Source organism: Ursus maritimus, unplaced genomic scaffold (genome assembly GCF_017311325.1).
Source record: "Ursus maritimus isolate PB19 unplaced genomic scaffold, ASM1731132v1 scaffold_13, whole genome shotgun sequence".
Taxonomy (NCBI): domain Eukaryota; kingdom Metazoa; phylum Chordata; class Mammalia; order Carnivora; family Ursidae; genus Ursus; species Ursus maritimus.
The window spans coordinates 55903152-55925307 of NW_024423675.1; the positions used below are offsets into that span (position 1 = coordinate 55903152).

At 39.3% G+C, this 22156-nt stretch overlaps 1 protein-coding gene across 1 annotated transcript in view; it reads left to right on the forward strand.

Annotated features, from left to right (window-relative positions):
- Nucleotides 1-22156, forward strand: part of ESR1 (estrogen receptor 1) — a 263070-nt gene that overhangs the window by 26993 nt on the left and 213921 nt on the right. The window contains exon 3 of the mRNA XM_040627968.1: nt 8424-8614. Within this exon, the coding sequence (XP_040483902.1) occupies nt 8424-8614 (191 nt within the window). The remainder of the gene's footprint in view (nt 1-8423; nt 8615-22156) is intronic.

The window sequence follows — 22156 nt, forward strand, 5'->3', positions numbered from 1 at the left end:
CTGGGACAATGGCCCCAGGCCACAGTGGCTGTGCTGTGGAGTCTGCATTTCTCCTGTAGGCTGGGAGTTCTTAGTCTGAAGTCTTTTGGGGAGACCATTCATGGACTTCAGAGGCCAGTAAATACCCTAAGTTTATAAGGGAAATCTGTGTTTCTGTAAATAAGGGTATTTTCCTGTCGTCCACCATCCAAAAAAGATTAAGAAGCCTTACCATAGACATGGAGGAGACATGAAGGATTTCTAGTAGGGGTCCATTTTGCAGGGTAGGGCCGTCACTCCTGCTGTAGTGTGGAGGGTGGGTTTGTGATATGGGAGTGTGCTGGCGTGGAGTTGGGATGGTTTTCGCCAAGTCCGTAATTCGTTCGAATGGCAAATATTTATTAATGACTTTACTGTGTGTCTGGCCGCCAAACATGAGCTGGCCGACCATGATAAGTAAGGTGGCCACGGTCTCTGCCGTGGTGGAGGTTATGGTGCATGGGGTAAGATAGATAATTAAACAGAGCGTAACAATTGCTGGTTCATAGCATCGAAATTTATTTATGGACTGGTTTATTCAACCATCATTTCTATAGTAGGCTCTCTTCGAGGTGCTGGGGAAAGCTTACATTTCAGTGGGGGAAGACACATAATAATGTAAAATTTGGTTTGATGTCAGTGATAAGTACCATAAAGGAATAAACTAGTGTAAGAGCGTGGAAGTCATAGAAAGACTAGGTTAGCAAGGTCAGAAATGGCACTTGATAAAATGAGGACCTGCATGGAGTTGGGAGCAAGTCAGTGAGAAGGGCTCCGAGACCTGGAGGTGTTTGGCATTTGTGGGACAGCTGCGATTCAGCATTTGGAACTTGGTGATCAGGGAGGGAGTGTGAGGAGTCCCTGTTGGAGTGACAGGCAAGATACTGATCATGCTGGGTTTTTTGAATTTTATTCTTGATGTGGTAGGAAGCTGCCAAGGGTTTTAAACAGGGGGTGTGACCCTGACTCTGTGTGTGTTTAATATACCACCAAGCAGTTAACTCAGTTCTGACACCGTGTACCTGGAGTTAGCATCAGACCCTATAGGTTAAGGGCTCAGTCCTATAAGACTACCCCTACTTCAGATGCCAATCACAAGCCCAGGTTTTTACCTTTGCTTATAACTATAAACTAGCTATAAATCAGAGGTTCCCATGAACCCCTGGTTGGGTTCGATTAAATTGCTAGAGTTGCTCTTGGAACTCAGAGAAACATCTTACTTACTAGATCACCAGTTTATTGTAAAGGGATATAAGTCAGGAATGGCCAGGTGGAAGAGATGGTTAGGGCAAAGCATGGGGAAGGGGTGTGAGGCTTCCATGTCCTCCCCAGATACCCACTTTCCCAGCAACTCCACATGTTCCAACCCAGAAGTTCTCTGAACCCTGTCCTTTTGGGCTTTTATGGAGGCTTCATTGTAAGTGCGATTGATTAAATTGTTGGCCAGAGGTGATTGATTCAGCCTCCAGCCCCTCTCCCCTGGAGGTGGGAGGTGGGATGGCAGGGGACTGAAAGTTCCAACTCTCTAGTTTAGATGGTTTCCCTGGCAACCAGCCCTCCTAGTTAGGTGGGGTCCAAAGTCATCTCATTAACATATAAGAGACACCTTTGTTGCTCTCCTATCCCTTAGGAAATTCCAAGGGTTTTAGAAGCTCTGTGCAAGAACTGGGACAAAGACCAAATACATATTTCTTATTAGAAATCACAGTATCGCAGGGAGTGAAAAGACAGCTACTTCACTAGGGAGAGTCCAGGGTGTGTGTAATCTAGCTCCTGGAGGTCAGCAAAGCTCCCTGGAGAAAATTAAGTTCATGTTGTGACTGCCGGGTAAATAGGAGTTATTCAGGGGCCAGGCAGAGGGAAGGGCATGCTTGAGTGCCTTGGTTGGATCCCAGGGCCCTAGGGCCAAAATGGTAATTCAGGAATAGAAACAGACTTTTTGGGAAAGATACTGAATTTAGTTTTATGCACAGTAAGTTTGTGGATTCTTTGGGTCATTCTAGAGGAGCTGCAAAGTGGATAATTTGAATCTACATCTGAAGTCCGGGAGAGGGATATAGGATGGCCCTTGAGTGTGGTCACACACATGGCTAAGATTCCCACAAAGAAAATGTCACCTAAGGATGACAGAGGGCTGAGGGCAGAACCCTGAGGAACACTGACATTTAGGAGCCTGGTAGAGGAAGAAAATACTGCAAAAGAAACAGGAGTAGAGTAGTTACCAGAGAGATTATAATCCAGTGAGTAACTAGGTGTTGAGAGAAGTGGTAAAGACTTGAAGTGCCGTAGGAATTCCAAGTTGAACCAGTATGAGTTGGAATACTTAGGATAAGCCTTACGGAAGATGGGGAACTAAAGCTTAGTTTTCTGTGATAGATGAGATGTGATGGCTGATGGGAAGCAGGGACTGCAGAGAATGTAGTATGAGCAATTTCTCGGAGATGAAGTTGATAAAATTTTGCTCAGGGAGCTATAGAGAGACCAATACTGGTTGGAGCAGGGAATTCAAGAATTTGAGCTTAATTCTATATCAATGATTTAAAAATTTTATTTTCCTGGTTTATCAGTCCCCTAGAATTATAGGCACAAGTCTGAGAGTTCATTTGTAAGTGTTTTCTAGAAAAGAGAGTTTCAGAGTCTTTCCTATATTATCAAACAGGTCCCTGACACCCCAGAAAAGGTAATGACCCTCAGATATATGTAATGAGAATTAATGGAAAGATGGAAGTTGTACTTTATGACCATTCTTTTGACAGTGGTGCGCAGACTGTGTTTGAGGATTTGTGAGAGGCACGAGACTACTTTTAGAATTCAGATGTAGGGTTATTCATGTCTTAGGCAAGAATGACAAAAACAAGGAATGCAAAGGAAGGTAGGCATAGTGTTTTGAAGAAATAACTGATATAATTTGGTGATGGATTAGATGGAAGAGGTACATTTAGCAAATGTTTATCAAGGACCTAAATGTGTGTCAGTTAAAATTGGGAGCAAATGAGATGTGATCCCTGCCTCCCTAGAATTTACTGTTTATTAGGGGGAGCATATATTTGTCAATAATCACTCAGTATAGGACTGGAAATTGTGGTAAGTGCCATCAAGAAAAAGTGTAAGGCATTTTGGGTGCACATAACTTTGGGGATTTGATTTGGGGATTACAGTCTCATGAGGTTATCCCACTGGCACTTAATTACCCCACATCTCTAGGGAGTGGATATCTGTTGGTTCTTTTCATTTAGCTTTGCAAAAATGTTTCTTCTAGAAACCAAGGCTTTAAAATTTTGTTTAAAAATTCTTGACTCATTAGGTGAATAATGCCTTTGGATTGGCTGGTACCATGGTTTATGGTTGGAAAACCAAGAGTACTTTATTATGTTGAGCTTCAAACTCTTCCTTTGATTAATGAAAATCCTCTTCATAAATGTACTTTGTTATGCCCTGTTATGACTTGGTCTAAGAGAGTCCACTTTCTGGACACAATACGAATGCCTTCAGACTTCTCTCTTCATCATATTGAATATATAATATCAGTGGGGCACCCATTGGGAAATATTTAGTAGCCACGGGATGGAATGAAAAGGGAACTTAATCTAGTCAGTTGAGTTTCCAGTTTCCATAGGTGCAGTAGTGTTTTCTCTTACCTGATCTCTCATGCTTCTGCCCTTCTTTTCTCTGCCATCACTCTGTTCCTAAGCACTTGTGTGCCTCAGAGCTGCAATGTATTCAGTCACTGACAAAACATTCCTCCATTTTTCGCTTAAAGCTTCCACCTTACTTCTTTTTAGAGAATCTTTAAACATACCTGTAAGGCTGAAGAACATCTGACTTGGTAAACTAGTCAACTTCTTATATGAGTATTGTGAGAATGTGCCCAAGACGAGAAACTATAGAGGTTTGGTGACAATTCAGTGAGAAAGGGATAAGAATTTTATAAAGAGAGAGATGTTTTAGCAAATGGCTAAAGAATTAGTTAGATTTTCACCTAGAATAAAGAGATAAGGGAACCTGATGATGTTCAGGTCATGAGAATGAGAATAGTTAATTTTGGTTCTGTGAAAGTAAGGAGAAGCCAAAGGGCCTCTGAAGCTGACCAAGAGGAAGAAAGATTGCCCTAAACATGGTATAAGCATTTCCTACTAAAAAAGTGTGAAGCCAAAGTGCCATGTTTTTGACAGATGCTGTTGGGCAAGGCCAGGGAGAGGGAAGCTGGAAGAGATGAGTCTGGGACCTCTAATGAGTCTCATCCCTGGGGTCTGATCTAACCACAGGTTGGTGCCTGGCCTACCCTTGTGGCTTGGTCTGAGTCCAGGCACAGACACCTCCCACTCTGTTCCTTTCCACTACAGATCATGAGGCCAAGTTAGTCTGCATACTGGGGACACAGATCTCTGTCTGGAGGCAGTTGTACCAAATTATCTTGGCCTAATGGATATTCCAGAAAACCTGAACATATTTCAAGGTGCCACAGGGCTTTGCAGACCATGAGAAGACCTCATTTGCCTTTTAGGTTGATCTGGATTATATTTTTCATGCCATCCCTGTTTAGGAGCATTCATAGAGCAGGGTTGGGCCAAAATGATAACTGATAATGTTACATTTATGATTTTCCAAGTTAGATAAAAAAAGTTCCTTTATGGAGAGGAAATATGGCCTGTGTAATTTCCTCTCTTCTTTTTTGGAAACCTGGTTTTATGCTCTATGTCTGTAGTACATTTTCAGTATTTCAGGAACATCTCAAAGATAAGGTATAGATGGAAGGCATTTTGTTGATAGCATACCTCTGTGCTAGAGCTGGGGAAAATGAGCTTTTGCTATTAAACTTTTTACCAGTACTTTTAAAAACAGTATTTGCATATTCCATTTATATTGTAACAATGATTACTTCGTTGATTCAGTCATTGATTAATTCATTTGATATCAGTAGTTTTTGAGTCTCTATTTTGGATGAGGCACTATGCTGTAAACAATTGGGGTTCCAAAGATGAATAAGACACGAGCAACTTAGCAGCAGTGAAGACACAGGAATATATAACTGAAGGGGTAAGAATGTAGCAAGTAGTAGAAGTAAAGAAAAACCAGCTATTGAGTTCCGAACAGGAATAAGTTATTACCAGGGTAGGGATTAGGAATGGTTGGTAAGAGAGGTGACCTTAAGATGCAGTGATTGCCTCAAACCCATTTGGATGGCTGTTATTAAAAAAACAAACAAAACAAAATAGAAGAAAAATGTTATGTTGGGAAGGATGCAGAGAAATTGGAACCCTTGTGTATTGTTGGTGGGAATGTAAAATAGTGCAGTCACTATGAAAAACAATACAGCAGTTCTTCATAAAATTAAAAATAGAACTACTCTATGATCCAGCAGTCCCACTTCTGAGTGTGTATCCAAATGAATCGAAAGCAGGCATTTGCAGAGATATTTGAACATCTGTGTTAATAGCATTATTCAAAATATGGAAGCAGCCCAAATGTCCGTTGTCCATTGGTGGGTGAATGGATAAACAGAATATGGTATATATGTATAATGGAATATTAAAAAGAAAAGGAAATTCTGACACATACTACAACATGGCTGAACATTGAGAACATTATGCCAAGTGAAATAAACCATTTACAAAAAGACAACTAGTATATCATTCCACTTATATGAATTATCTAGAGTAGTCAGATGCATAGAGATTGAAAGTAGATGGTGGTTGGCATGGCCTGGGAGGAGGAGGAAATGGGGAGTTATTTAATGGGTGTGAAGTTTCAGTTTTGTGAGATGGAAAAGCTCTGGAGATTGGTTACCATTGATGTGAATAACTTAACATTATTGAACTCTACACTAAAAAAATTGCTAAGATGATAAATTTTATGTATTTATCCTACCACAGTTTTAAAATTTGCAGTATTTTATTATGCAGGGATGGGTGGAAGATGCTTGATACTTTGGAACTTTTGTCCATGCATATATTATTCACTCCTTCCTTCCTTCATTCAGCAAACGTGTATAGAATGTTTGCTGCGGGCTGTGCCCTGAGCTGGGTATTGAGGCTGCAGTACTTAAGATTTATAAGGCCTCGAAACTGTCAGTGTCCAGCTTGCTAACCACACTGCGAAAGGCACTAAGCTTCTATAGTTAAATATTCACAGCTGCTTCCTACTGACTTGAATCATGCATAAGATGTTAGTAAATGAACAGTACAAAGATTTGAGGTTGATTGGGGAGAGGGGAGTTCAACAGCATTGTAGTGAAATGGAAGAGGATAAGCAGAAGAATATGACCTGGAACTGAAAACTGCAAGCCAGTGCTCTCTAAAGATAAAATAAAGAATTTCCATCTGAGGCTTCCAAACTAAGAGCTGTGTCATTTAGATTGGAAAAAATGGGCCAAGTCAGATGCGCTCAACGCAAGGAGCCAGTATTTTGTGAGTATTATGGCAAGTATTATTTGAGAAGCACTGCCACAAAATTGTGGACAATATCAATGAGTAGTCAGGGCAGGAAAGGGTCATAAAATTTGTGCTGAAAGGAAAGACAGGGCTTGTGAAAGGGAGGGCCAGTGAAAGAGTCAGTGTGGTCTGGTTATTTGGGTGGGGAGTAGAAGCAGGAAGCATGAGTTTCTTTAATCAGAGACCCTGGAAGCTCTTTCTTCAGTTCATTTTATTTCATCCTCAGTTGCTTTTTTCAAAATTTATTTTTTATTATTTTTTAAAGATTTTATTTATTTATTTGAGAGAGAGAGAGAGAGAGAGAGAGAGAGAGAGAGAATCAGTAGGGGGAGGGACAAAGGAAAAAGCAGACTCCATGCTGAGTGAGGAGCCTGACAGTGGGGCTGGATCCCAGGATCCTGAGATTATGACCTGAGCCTAAGTCAGAGCCTGAGCCACCCAGGTGTCCCAGGTTTTTTGTTTTTTTCTTTTTTTGGTATCTTATAGGAGCCTTCACTCCATCTATCCTTCCAATATCTTTCAACTTTTCTTTTTTTTTCCATATATACTCTAGAACATTCTATGAGTTCATTTAAATATATTATTGAGTGCCAGCTACATACGAGGCACTGTGCTGGGCTCCGACCATACACCCTCAATACTCTTCCACTGCTTTTGTTCAGTTGCACATGCCTAGCAAATCCTGTATTGATCTGAGTTCTGATCTGATACCTGTTTAAATGAGAGATGCAAACTTCATCTCATCTGTTCCTTTTCTTAGCTCTTTTCCCTCTGTCTTCTTCAAGGTATCTTTGTTGAGGCTGTTCCTTCTATCCGTGTCTTTAATCCCAACTGCTATACTTCCCTTGACTTTTTCTGTTCTGCCCTTCTCTGTACCCCCAACTCTTCCCTCTCGAATGTCCATTCCCTTCAGTCTAGATGGGGCTTAGCTTCCATTCTGAAAGTCCTTTTTTTTTTTAATCTTTATATTCTTTAGCGACCACACCACCCCATCTCTTTCTCTGCCCATTCTCCAGTTCTCGAAGGAATGGTCTTCACTCACTTTCATTTCATTTCATCTTACTCCATTCTCTTTTCTACCCACCGGCTTTTGGCTTATGCTTGTACACCTCTATCAAAACTCCTTGCTAAGGGTCCTCTTTGTCAAATCCTACTTCATTTCATCAGTCCTTGCTTTATTGGACTTCTCTGCTCCATTTGGCACTGTCAATCCCTCTTTCTTCTGAAAGCTTTCTACTTTTTACTTCTCCATTTCCTTAGTTCTCCCAGAACTTACTGTTAATTCTCAGGTTTCGTTCTGGGATATGCTTCCTGTATGGACTTCTAAAGGTTGGAGTAATTGTCTCTGTTTCTCTGCTCTTATTGTACATGCTCTTCCAGAGGAGTATTGTATATTGAATGGCACCCTGAAGTTATAGTCAAGTTATAAAAACTGATCTCGAGGGTTACGTGGTAACAATCACGTAAAAATTTGAATTGTTATCTGTCTATACATGTTCTGTGTTGTTCGTCAGTTCATTTGAGTTTCAAATTCCCCAACTGCTTTATACCTTGTCTCTATTTCCTAAAGATCCTTAGTGTGTCTAGAATTGGAATGAGCGTTGGTCTCTAATGGTTCTGCATTAATTGTGAATACCTGAAAAAAAAAAGAATAATCTATTAAAAACCAGTTAATTTCATTTTGTCATTTTCTAGATAATATATTCTGGTGTAGGCAGTCCGTTTCTTAAGCAAGTTTGCAATAAACAATTTCCCCTCAAGGTTAATATAATAGGCAAACACCTTTTGCTATAACAGCCGGCAAGAGGTAATGAAAGATTAGCTTGCATTATGATTCATTATTTCAAAATGTCAGAATAAAGTGGATCTGCTGCATCCCCCAAGCCTCTTATTCTTTAGAAGAGCTTACATGTTTTGCTTTTCTAATGTTAATAGATTCACTGTTTTTATTTTCTCCTATTTTTTTTTTTCCAGGCCAAATTCAGACAATCGGCGCCAGGGTGGCAGAGAGAGATTGGCCAGTACCAGTGACAAAGGAAGCATGGCCATGGAATCTGCCAAGGAGACCCGCTACTGTGCAGTGTGCAATGACTATGCCTCAGGCTACCATTATGGAGTCTGGTCCTGTGAAGGCTGTAAGGCTTTCTTCAAGAGAAGTATTCAAGGTAATAGTGTGTTGAAAACAACTAATTCCATTTTTAATCCTGAGGGGAAACAACTGAAGAAGAAAAGCATATGAGCAGCCTTTTGTAGAAGAAAGCAGTGTAATACCTGGTAGGTCTACTAGCATGTCTGGTAGGAACATGGAGGAAAAAAAGTTCTCAGGAGAAAGAGTTGACAAAGACCAGGGCAGTTGTGGCTGAGTAATTTTGCTTCCTCCGTTGGCAAGATCCAGGCAGTCTTGAGCAACTCTACAGGAAGGGGACTTTAACAGCTGGGTCTTGAGAGGTCTGTGCCCTGATTAGGGGATGGCAGGTGGATATTCATGTATTGCAGGCAACTAGGCTTATATGATACAGTGTAATATGAGTTGTCTATACATATTACCTTTCCACCTTGGCTGTGTCCCGATATGTATTCTGTTCTCATCTTTGCTTCAGAGTATCAGTTCTTTGCACCAATTCTAACTTGACTTGTTCTTCTCTTGCTCTTCTTCCATCTCTTTGTTGTCTCAGTGGATGATATGACTTTTTGCTAAAATAAGAAGACACAGTAGCTGGTGACCTGTAATAGGGGACATGTTATCATTATAAGTGGTTAGTAAGTATTTACTTGTAACATTTCATTCACCTGTGTGCCTTGATCCTCTTTTGTATTGGCTTACTAAGTGCAGCTTCTCCCTTCTACCAGCTCCAATTTATTTGCTCCAAGAATGTCTGTATTGTTGCATTTTAGAGGATGCCCTGGGGGAAACATCAGTCATATCTACTACTTTAAATATCTATGCTAAAGATCCCATAGCAGTCTGACAGGAGTTTAGGTTAGCTGAATTTACGTTGTCTTGGTCCATTTTATTTATTTATTTATTTATTTATTTATTTATTTATTTGTCTTGGTCCATTTTAAAAGCAGTTTTTGACAGTTATTACTTTCAACATCTTTTAGAAATCTACTGTAAGATTTGCACTTTCTGTTGGATTTTTAAATAAAATTAATGATATTCTCTGATAGTAAATTTTTCTTTATATACATATATGTACACACACAAAGAAATAGAGATATAAATAAATATACACATGGATGTGTATATATACACATATATGTGTTAAAGCAACTGTCTGAATTTAGAAAAATGATATTTCTATTTGGTTTAAGTTGGCATAAGCCCTGAAAGGTCTTTCAACAGCCATCTTCATTTGTGGTATTACTTTTTATTTGCTTTTGTGTATTGTAAAATAGCATTATTTTCACTGAACATTTAATCTGGTGTTGACAAATCATCTGACAGAGGTAGATTTAGTGAACAGGTTCAGCTACAAACTTGCACAAGTCACTTATCTGAGACTGAGTTCTCTCATCTGTAAAAATGATTGAGAGCAGCACTCAGCAACATTTTTTTTTGGAAAAGATCAGTAATAACTATTTTAGGCTTTGCAGTCTTTGTTGCAACTACGCAACCCTGACATTGTGGCCTATAAGGAGCCATAGACAATATAAAGTAAGTGGGTGTGTGCCAATAAAACTTTATATACAAAAACAGATGAAAACTAACCAGAAATGACCTGTGAGCCATAATTTGATGACCCTTGATTTAATGTATAAGGGAATAGATTGTTTCTAAAACTAAAGTTTTGACAATTCGTGTTTATTAAAAACTTATTCGGTACCTATGCAAGATATTCTAAGAGAAATCAAAATATGTGTAAGATATAATCTGTAATCCCACAAAATTGGAATTTATTTGGGAAATTTATTGGGGAGGCAAAGGTACTTGTTCTTGTGATACAATTAGAGAGTAAGTCAGGATAGATAAAGTGCTATTATATGATAAACACAAGGAAAATAATAGATGAATATAAGAAAATAAATATTTTCAGTTATAAAAGTCAAATTACTAAGATTAAAGATAGAAAGGACCTTTCTTCAAGGAATAATACCAATATTCTCACAAATTATTTTCATCCTATTTGTTCAGGATTGAAGAATGTACTATGTAACTTCACATCAGACTGAGTATTGTCTCTGAGTGTTAAGCCATTAGACCAAAAAAAAAAAAAAAAGGCAGAAAAAAAAAAAAGAAAAATGCACTTAAAAAAATAGTGAAAGAAATGTGAGCTAATAAAAATAAATATTTTATTGCTATGGCATTGTCTCAAGTTCAAATATTTAGAAAATTTCTGCTTACTCTTTGATGGTTACAATGTATATATCTTATCTCCATCTTGTGTATACAGACTAAAGAGCAGGATTTCAGTGTAGTATAAATTATTTTATGTAAAATTTTACTATTATATAAATTGCATAGAACTGCAATTTTTGCCTGACTTCAGAAACTTCTTATCATGATATGAAGTCACTTAAATAAGCTTTATTAAATGAGGTGAATATTGAGTCCACAGTTTTGGAAGAAGCATAGAAATGAGGCAGGAATATTAACTTTTAGGGATAGGGCGGGATCTTAAAAATGATTCGGTTTGTCAGTTCATTCATTTATTCATTGATTGCCTCTACTAGGCAAAGCACTGTGGAAGGCCCTGGAGATACAATTATAAGAAAGACATGGTCCTCATTCTCATAGACCTTAAAAGGTGGTGGGAGAGTTGCACAAATAAACGGACAACTAAGTGGCAGTGTGACAAGTGCCAAGATGAGGATGAGTGAAGGGTCTTACATAGGAGTCCAGACTGAGTGAAGTTGAGTTGAGTCAGGCTCCGAGAAGCTTTCCTGATTTAAAATTAAGTCTGGAGGATGAGCCAAATGAGCAGAATGAAGGAGGAGGGGATGGATGTTCATAGGAATGAGCATATGAGCAAAGACCAGGAGGTGAAAGGGAGTTTGGAGAGTCCTGTGAAGAGAAATTAACAAAATTAATTGACCATTAGATCAAACAAAGACATTCTTGGCCATGTATTTATTCTTAGATTATGTAAAAATAAAATAATTTATTTCTTTTTTACTTGAATGGCATTTCTATGTATTTGGCTTGTTTGTCTGTATAAAAAGGAAATGCCAGAGCAAGTTTAGTGGTTTCTTGTCCCATTTTCTCATCATAGTCTTGATAACATGCAACTAAAAAGTTTTACTGAACTTCTTTGGCTCTTTATAAGTCACACTGACCCTCAAACCTATTTAAGGACAGTGAAGGGTCTGACATGCAGGTAGAAACTTCTGAAGATGCTGTAGCTGTCCCTGCTTTTCTTGTTATTTAAGAAGAGAGCTAGGAATGAGTATCCATCAGATTACTCTAGTGCTCTAAGTGTTTTAGTTGAAGAGGTAAAGTGTTTGATTTGAAAGCATACAAATTTTCATCCACTACTTAGTGTATAAACTTGATTACTCAAGAAATTGAGTAATGGCCTTCAGTTGAACATACTCTTTTTTTTTTTTAAAGCAAAGTCAAGGATGCTGTTTAAGGGAGGGGTAAAATGGGATAGTACATGGACTTGTTAATCATTGCAGATGGAGAAGCAGTGTTTCTTAAGATGTTTTGTAGGCAGAGACCTTGGATGAGTTATATAAGCAGATTTGATTATTGGCTCAATAGCCAGGTACCATCTTTGAGTATAATTCCAAGGAAAAAAAAGACTCCACTGAGCTCCCTGCTTCTCTGACATTATTATTTCAAATGGTCATGAGGTACAGTGGAGTCCCAAGCCTATCTGTGTACCACTAGCTATGCTGCCACTTCATGTTATCTCTCTCAGATGTACAAAGAAGATAGTTAACGTTAGCTCAAACAGACATGGCCCAGGCGGGTGTTGACTTCAAGGTTAGCTAAGACCAGAAGGACATCAGTGTGGTATCACAGTGGAGTCTGGTTATGGTTCCAGGCAGTGAGGCGTTAGGTCCAACAAGGGTAACTGACAAGCTTTGTCCATTAGGCCTTGGAAAGCATCAGGGGTGGGGTGGTGGGATTAGACATTCCAGCACCCTGGATAGCTCCCCCAACAGTGGCTGAGGGTAAGCAGAGCCTGACTTTCTGAAGAACCTTGGCCCATTTAGCTGGCTCCATCCACTTTGTAGAGGTGTATTAAGAGAGAACTTAGGCCTTTTGTGCTTAGGAACTCACCCTTGTTCTTCCAAGATGAATTGGTATGTACATTTAGTTTCACATTTCTAGTCACCTTCTGGCTTGACATATGTACCCATGACTGGAAAAGGCCAGTGGATGGGGGAGAAGTGGTGGCTGTTCTCTCATTATCTATTTATTTTACCTCTGGAATCCTTTCAGAGATGGGGCTCACAGTTGAGGTCTTGACAATATATGCACAGAAAAATATGAAATTTTGATCTCCATAGTCCGCACTCGCTTCTCTACGATCTATAGTCTCCATGCAACAGCAGGAGAAATCTGTTAAATATGGTCTTTCATATGGTCTTTCCTTTAAAACTCACACTGCACTTCAAGTCCAGATTCCCTCCTGTGGCTTATAATACTCTACAGTCTCTTAGTCCTGCTTATTTCTCCCCCATTCATTATAATTCAGCCACACTGGCCTTCTTTCTCTTCCTCCAACACACCAACCATGTTCCTTCCTCAGGACCTCAGCACATTTTTCCCTTTGCCTGCAACACCCACATCTTTACTCAGCTGGCTTCTTGTCATTGAGATCTCTGCCCAAAATCATTTTCTCAGAGAAAAAGACCATGGCATGTCATGATCATGTCAGCATCTTCGGAGAAGTCTTCCATGATTACCTTACCCAAAGTAACCCTACAAATGTTTGCCCCGAGTTTTGTTTTGTTTTGTTTTGTTTTCTTTCCTACTCCATTACCCTTATTTTTCTTTAAAGCCCTTAAACCTTTACCGAAGTTCTCTTATTTATTCATTTGGGTGATGACTGTCTGTCTGTATGAGGTGCTGCTTCCCCATATTCCTGCCTGAACTTGGATGTAAATTCAGGAAAGCTGATTTCACGTCTGGTCTGCCTTGTTGGTTACTGTTGCTCCAGTGCCTCTAGTAGTATTAGGCACATCTCTGTTAAATAGATTATGACAAGAAGTCAAAAGAATTGTAGATAAGACCTGCTAGAGGACCTCAGAAAAGGAAGATATTTCATTGGGTAAGGCTGGCAGGAGAAGCATTAATGCAAGTGGTATATTTGACATAGGCCTAGAAAGGAATGAAGGATTTTCATAGGCAGCAAGCAGTTTGGGAAATAATTCCAGAAGTGTGAAATAGCATAAACCAAGAAAAGCTCAGGGAAAACTGGGTGAATAAGCCTTGAGAGAACAGGGGGATCATTGTCCTCTCTCTGCCTCTTTACTTTTCCTCTTTGGCTTTTTAAAAGTAGGCATTCCCCACCATCTACAGTCTCTTTTCCTTTCATTTCGCCATCCTTTTCTCCATCTGGTGTCCTAGGTCTCATGCGTATCTGTTTATGGGTTGAATTGTGCTTCCCCAGAAGCCATGTTGAAGTCCTAACCCCCAGTACCTTGTTATTTCCAAGTAAGTCACTGTAGATATAATTAGTTGAAGTCATATTGGGGTAGGGTGGACCCTTGATCCAGTAGGACTAGGGTTCTTATAAGAAGGGCATTTGGATACAGAGACTGAGAGGAGAATGCCATAAGACCACAGAGAGAGAGAGAGATTGGAGTGATGCATCTACACGCCAAAGAACACCAAAGATTGCTGGCAAAAACGAGAAGCTAGAAAGAGGCAAGGAAGTAGTTTCTGCTGACAACTTGATTTCAGACTTTAGTATTGTGAGACAATACTTTATGTTGTGTTAAGTTACTCATTTGTGGTACTTTGTCATGGAAGCCCTAGGGAAACAATATTTAAGACCTAAAGTGTCACAACTATGTGGATATCTCCCACATTGAGCTCCTGCCTCAACCTGGCTTCTTAGTGACTCCCATGTGTCTTCATCTGACACTAGCTGCTCCTCCTGGTGAACACTGTTGATATCTGTTCCCTCAGGCACCCACCCTGAAAACCTTAGGGTCAGTTGTCTTCATCTTCTCACCCCTGACGTTTCCCATCAGAACTGTTGTGTAGCTCTGTTGAGACCACTTCTTTAACATGCATTCATCCAATTCTCACTAACTTTCTCTGGAATCATTGCAATAACCCAATGTTTCCTATTGCCTTCTTCACTTAAACCATTTGCTTCATTTGGTTTGCCTTCTTCTAAGCCATTCTGCACACTGCCAGTCACTAATGCTCTTAAGGCAAATCCCTAATCCTGTCAGTACCTTGTACAGAACACTTTAATGACTTCCATGGCCCAGGGAAGAATTCTTAGACCACCATTCAAGGATTTCCAAGTCACTGTTTGTACTTTTGAAGTAAATTTTTTATACTGGGTTACTTGTTGTTACTCAAATATGAACATTCTATTTCTTTGCTGGGAATTACTTTCCAAACTTACCTGTAAAATCTCTTCCAATTCTAGTCAAAAGTTACTGTCATCAAACCTTATTCGACATTAATGCAGCAGTTCTCTCTGTCCTGTGGCCCACTGTGTCTGGGACTGCAAGTGTCTGTGTAGACAGTTAGATGGGTCTTTCCCTACTGAATGTGAGCGCCTCCCAGATCAAGGCTTCATATTGTAGGCATCACACAGTGAATAAACAAAAGTATGAGAGGAAGGTTAGGATCAGTTTGTGGGCCTCAGGCAACACAAAACTATTACATTTTTTCAGTCATGGGAGAGATAGAACACACTTTAATTAAGACTAACATAATATAATAAAAAATATTATAAAAAACAAAAACAAAAACAAAACAAACAGATTAACCTGCCAGAGGTATATAGGAGAGACTATAGAGGGAGAGAGTGGAAGCATGAAGACTACGTTGGCTGGTATTCCAGTAGTTTAGACAGGCTAAAAATCTGGACTTTTGGGTATTTGTGAAAAAAAGGGAACAGACTGAAGGATATTATAATGAAAGAATCTAGGTTGTTTTAAGGTGATTTGGTATGGGATGTCTGGGAGAGAAGGAAGGTAAGAGGTTCACACACAGAGGGAAAATAATGATGTTATCAACTGAGCTGAGAAAAAGCAAGAGAAAGGCCAATCAGAGAGGGATTGTGGTAAGTTCAATTCCAGATACTGAGTTTGACATGATAGCTGGCTGTCGGGACAGAATTATCTAGAAGCTACAGAAAGAGAGTCAGCATTCTGCAGACAATCGAGGGGTGGGGATTTGAATCGATTCCCTCAATTAATATTAAAGAAACTCAGTGAAAAGAATGGTTAACTACTTCCTGAAGGTTGCCCATTATTAATAGAAGAGAAGTAATTCCAGAAACTTCCTCTTGATTCTCATAATAATGTATTATGAGTTCCCTGCACCTTACCAAAACCTTGTAAGAAACACTCTCATTATTAAAAGTGTAAGTTTGAGGCCCTTCTAAAGAGGAAAATCACAAATTAGCCCAACGGGCCAATGCTGCTCTCCAGGAGCTTACAATTTAAAAGAGAACATGCTGGTTCCATCACATAGAGCTGTACAAATAGTAAACAGCAGGAACAAATAGAAGCATTTTTATGACTTTCAAATAAAAAACAGGGTTTTTTTTTTTCAAATTATTTATACTGTGGGAGTCCACAGGCATCTTTTCTGACCCAGAGCTTGCCTAATCCTTCCATTATTTCTACTTCTAATTTTTTTTTTAAAGATTTTATTTTTTTGACAGAGAGAGAGAGCACAAGCAGGGGGGAGGGCAAGCAGAGGGAGAGGGAGAAGCAGTTCCCTGCTGAGGACCCTGATCACGACCTGAGCAGCAGGCAGACGCTTAACTGACTGAGCCACCCAGGTGCCCCTCTACTTCTAATTTTTACTCTCCATCTTGTAGTCGCATGCATGTTGTGCAGCAGAGAAATAAGACCAGTGAAGCTGAAGGGCAGAGGAGTTTTGCTGTGTACACATATGAGTATCATGTAATTTTCAAATGAAAGCATTTGTAATGAAACTTTTTGAAAGAAAGGCCTTACCCCCAGGTAGAGGTAAATTTGCTAGATGTTTGGCTCCTGGTTCTCATCAGACAACAAAGAAAGGCACAGCCCTGAAATTCAAGACCTGAAAACTTCCTTCCATGTAAGGATGTCCCTCTCCTTACCAATTTTCAGTGCTCGTTACTCTAATGCTATAGTATGAAATTGGATGTGTGCGTCCATGCACATGGATGCATGCATTGGAAAAAGGGCTCAGAAAAGCAAAATCATAGTCTTTTTACCTGTGAAATGATAGTGGCTCTTCCTTTTTTCGCTTTGGCCAAGTAATCTTTATCTTGGAGATAATTAAGACAAAATGCATCTGACAAATAAAATCAGTATAGAACCCCTATTTCTTGGCAGCTCTTGTGGACACAGCTGAAGCTTTTAGAGGTCTTTAAAAACCATGGCAACAAATGCCTTTGAAGGGTAAGCAAAGGTTCCAAATGTTTTTAATCGCTGGTGTTTTTTATGCTACCACTTCAAGCATTCTTCTCCATTTTTTGTTCAACTGATGGAAATTAAATTTCCAATTTCCCTACTAAGTGGTTCTGTCCTGGTGATGACATTGACTATTTCCATTAAAGTGGTAGAGTTTGTGCCCATATACAGTGGTTAAGCATATCAACAATTCCATTAGAAAGCCCTATTTCTCACAAAATTTTGAACAAAATTATAGATAGCCTTTAATTGGCACATTTTCAAAGGGCATCAACTAGCCCTCACAATTATGTGCTGACATTGTTCTTACAAAACCTACCAATGGTGGCCCACGGCCCAGTATTCCCCAAATTTCTCTTTCCTTCATGGAAAGCTGCTGTCAATACCTTTAAAATGCTATATCTTTTTAAAGGGAATGGCCTGTTTTTCTGATACTCATTCAGAGAAAAATATGCTTTGAGATGTAGACTGCTCATTTCTGAACTATCTGATATATTTTACTATTTCAGATATATGTATATATATATATATATTATACTATAGCTTGCTTGCCTGGCTTTTTGACTGAAAAATAACATTCAAGAAAAATCTACCTCATAGATATATCATCTGCTTTGTAAAATGTTGCTTGCTGTTATGTTAATTCTCGGCTCATGTGCAAGTTATAGAGCAGACTTGATATTTTTAAAGGAGAGAAATACTTGAGAGAGAATGTAGTGGGGAGAGTATTCTTATTATATCCACCCCCCCCTTTCCATCTTCCTTTAGCTGCAATAAAAAGAGATTTTATTTTTTCAGTTGCTAAGACATGAAGGAGAAAAGGCGAAAACAACTTAGTTATTATTAATTATTAACTATAATATATCTCTGCAATAGGTCCTGTTCTATTTTCTTTGAGAGAGAGTGTATGGATTTGAAATTTTATCCAACCGAACAGCATTTTTATCTGATTCGTTGGCAGTTTCAGAATCATGTATCATGTCTTAGAAAGTACAGAGTGAATGGGTGGCTAGATTACACTTATAAATATGAATTTTTTTGTGATTGAAATCTAAGCACAGTGACTTAAAATAATGGCTTCCCCACTTTAGTATATTTCATTAAGTGACACGTACAATATTTTCCTTATACACCAGAGAAGAGAAATTACTCTTCTTAACGATAATCAGATTTCATGATCATTTTGTTCCTTTGACACTTCAGAGTTATTCATAAGGGAATTCATTTGAACATTGTATTAAGAGTGCATTTACCAATACTGTTAATGAGGGCCTCCTACTCACCATAGAGATCGTCTTCTTCTTCTTCTTCTTCTTCTTCTTCTTCTTCTTCTTCTTTTTTTTTTGATTCCTAGCTTGCTGATTACTCCAAGGACCCCCTTCCCACTGCACGAGCGCCTGCAGACCCGCGCTATCTTTTCCTCTACCTCATGCACAACCCCTTGCACTGGCTTCCGTGCTTATCAAGTTAATTTGCTCCATGTCTTCACCAAACCCTTGTGGGATTTGTGTTTTCCTCACCTGTATTATTGGGTACATACCGTTCTTTCCCCTTCTCACCACCCAACCTGACTTCTAAGGAAGATGGTCTCTCTTTTACGAGACTCAATCCTTGGTTTTCCTTATTGTCCTCTTCCTAGCACATATGTATGCACCCATAGACCTCCCTGCTCGAGTTCCTCACAAGCGCAAAAATATATAACTCGGAGTCCCTGAAATCCACTGAAGGATTCAGCTTGTGCACAGAGGGAAAGGTTGTAATAATACCTATTACACCACAGAAGAGTTAAACTCTGCAACTGCAGGAGATGTTACAAAGCAGTATACAGGGACAGAAGGGTCTTTCAGATGGTGATGTTATGAGTTGAGAGGAGGAAGCAGGCACAGTGCTCTGGAATAAACTTGAAGACATCGTGGAGGAGATGGTGCTTCAACCGGTGCCTCTCCCGAGGACCAGACAGAGAATTCCTCTTCATTCTAAGTGCCGCATGATTTGTTGTTGTGATTACATCCTCCCTTCTGCATGTTCGATGCTGTGGAGTGTTCTATAGTATTTTAGAAGAGTGCGGGTTTTTAAGAACCACGAATTTTAAAAACACCCTGTGTGTCTATCTGTACTGCTATTATTAGCGGTAAGTCAATTATTATGTATCCAGAGGTTGATAATAACTTTATTCATTTCCAGGATGTGAGTAATGGTTTATTGCAACTTATTTTTGAAGTTTGACATGAGCAATGTTAATAAAAATGCAAAGATGTTCTTCTATAGTAATATAGAATGCAGCTATTCTGGGGGTAGATATATGTGATAGTTGATGTGGAAGAAAACAGTTGGTCCCAAGCTAAGATATATTTAGGGGGCTCAGCTTAGATTTCATAATTTGTGTTTGCAACTTTCTTGATATTTTTCCTGGTGTTAGCTTTATGAAATATTTATGAAGGGATGTTTTTAAAAATGGCCAGAGACTTTTGCTTTCAAGAATTGACATAAACTTTGCCATAACATGAACCATTAGTAGGTGATAAACTTAGATTCATCCTTTAATTTTTAAAAGCATGGAAGTGGGCGCCTGGGTGGCTCAGTTGTTAAGCGTCTGCCTTTGGCTCAGGGCGTGATCCCAGGGTCCTGGAATCAAGCCTCACATCAGGCTCCTCTGCTGGGAGCCTGCTTCTTCCTCTCCCACTCCCCCTGCTTGTGTTCCCTCTCTCGCTGGCTGTCTCTCTCTCTGTCAAATAAATAAATAAAATCTTCAAAAAAAAAATAAAAGCATGGAAGTAAACCTCATCTTGGAGAAGGAAGACAATGGTTTGGTTAGTTTTCATCAGTTGTGTACAGGGTATTTGAAGGGGTTCATTTCCCCTCTCTCCATTCTCTCTGTAATACTTGATCTTAAGGTTGGCACTATGGATACGATGGTGTGAATGTATGAGATGACAGAAGTCTATGAACATAGATCCCAGAAATGGGCTTTTTCCATTCTGTTGCCTGTTTCGGCAGTATTCCTTCCTGAATTCTCGTAAGTCCAAGCGAAGGGCAGGAGAAACAAAGTGTGTGCTGGCTTGGCTTTGGGGCTCAGGGACCCTTCTGCTTTTTCCTGCTTTTGTTCTCACATCTGATTACTGAACCAGTGAAGGGCATCAGAGTCACAATCCCTGATTTTGGATCCGTTTTTCCTAGAAATACAAATACTGTTAAGAGCCTTGTGGACCATTTATTGCTCATAAAAATGCTTCTTAGTTTTTCTGAATACAAGATAGGAGGAAGAGCTTGAGTGAAAGGTTTCTTGTAAACACTTTCTTGTGTGTATGTGTGTGCGTGTGTGTGTGAATACACACACACGCACACACATACACACAGGTACATATGTAATTGTGCATATTTATATACTGTATAGAGGGAGAAGAATATGTATGCACTTTGGACGTATGTACTACAGAATATTAACAGTGAGTATCTGAGTGATAGGATTATGGCTAAATTGTATTTTTTTGCTTATGTACATTCTAATCTTCCTACAATAAGCATTTTTTACTTGTATAACAAAAACATTATTTTAAAAAGCCATGTTGCAAATGATTAACTGATTTCGCACTAGTGTTTTCCTTACTCTTTCCTAAGTAGAGAAAGATTATTATGTGTCTAGCAAGTCTTCATACTTTATTTTCAAAATGTCTTTATTCTTTGTTTGCAAGAGGCCACGTTTGCACTGAAGTGCAGCTTTCATTTTATTTATTCATGAACCCAAGTGAAATTACATCAGGTGGACATTAGGTAGCTGAGGCCCACAAAATATTATTTCTTTTGAGTTGTTGAGAAGCTATAACAAAGGAAGAGAAAGAAAGGCCTTGTGTTTAATGATACCACCAGAAATCTAGGTCCTTAGAGCAGCTGGCTTGACCAGCAAGGATGAAATATTATCGTCATGCAGCCAAACAATGATTGTTTACTCTAACCATACATCCTGGGCGGCAGGAGCCAGCATGGGAGGGGCTGGGTCTTACCAGTTTGTTGATTGCTGTTGCATGGTGATAGAACTGAAACCTTGCAGAAACAAGGATTGCAATCCTGATGCCCGGACATAGGGGCTCTTAACTTCCTTCTCATGTTTCTCAAGTCCCACTATCTTCAAAAGTCTTCTTTATAATCCTGAAGGATGCCTTCAGAGTCTTAAAATTTAGTCATTCAAGAGGAGTAGGATTAGTAAGAATTTTTTTCCCCTTTGATTTGAATATGGCAGGATAGCCATTGAAATTCATGAAGTTCTGGGTTGGGATGTGGCTTTCATCACTGGGTGTCCTAGCCTTTTGCCTAAGGCACCAGACTAAGTATGCATTAGACGGGCATTTGCATGACCTTTCAAGAATCAGGAACACTTTAAAAGGGGATGCAATTTGGGGACCTGCACGTGACAGCGGTTGTACTGTTCCTCAGCGTCCCCTAATTGAGTAAGCACGTTCTGACAACAAGCTTTCACGAAGGGAGTGGTGCTTTCCAGTGCATTTGCATCTCATGTTTGCCATAAAGCCCACACTCATCTGAATGCAGTGCATACATTAGATCAGTCTGGAGATAGTGCTTGATCTTCACCTCGATTATCTGCCCGGTGCCTAACTCCCTGTGCCGAGTGACACCGGAAGCTGCTCATGAAACGAACTCTAGCAATTCATTCTGCTCTCACTTCTTCATTTAGAAATTTTGTTATTTTTTAAATTCTGAAAATAGTTGGATAAAAGGTAGGGAAGTCATTTTGAAGTAGCTGGAAAAATTGAAAGCGAAGCATTATCTTCTGCTATAATGGACTAATTACTGTAATGATTCTGTTTTGTTTGTTCAAAAGTACATCTATACCTTTAAGAAGGTCTTGGGATAGAAAAGCTCCCAATGACAAGGAGCTGACACTGTCTCCTGGGATAAACTGTCTGAAGTCCCAGGGAGTTCTGAGGTCTGCATTGGCTCCTGGCTGCCCAGGTTCGGGGTCAGTAGTGCAAGTGTAGAGCATTTTTTTGGGGCTCACGTCCCCACTTTCCTTGGGGCAGAGACAGAATATTTTGTTGCATTAACTCTTAGAAATATCATGAGTATCTTAGTGATTTTCTTTTCTTTCTTGTGTGTGATTTTTCTTTTTAGAGATATTAAATTTTCTCACTCGACTGTCATAA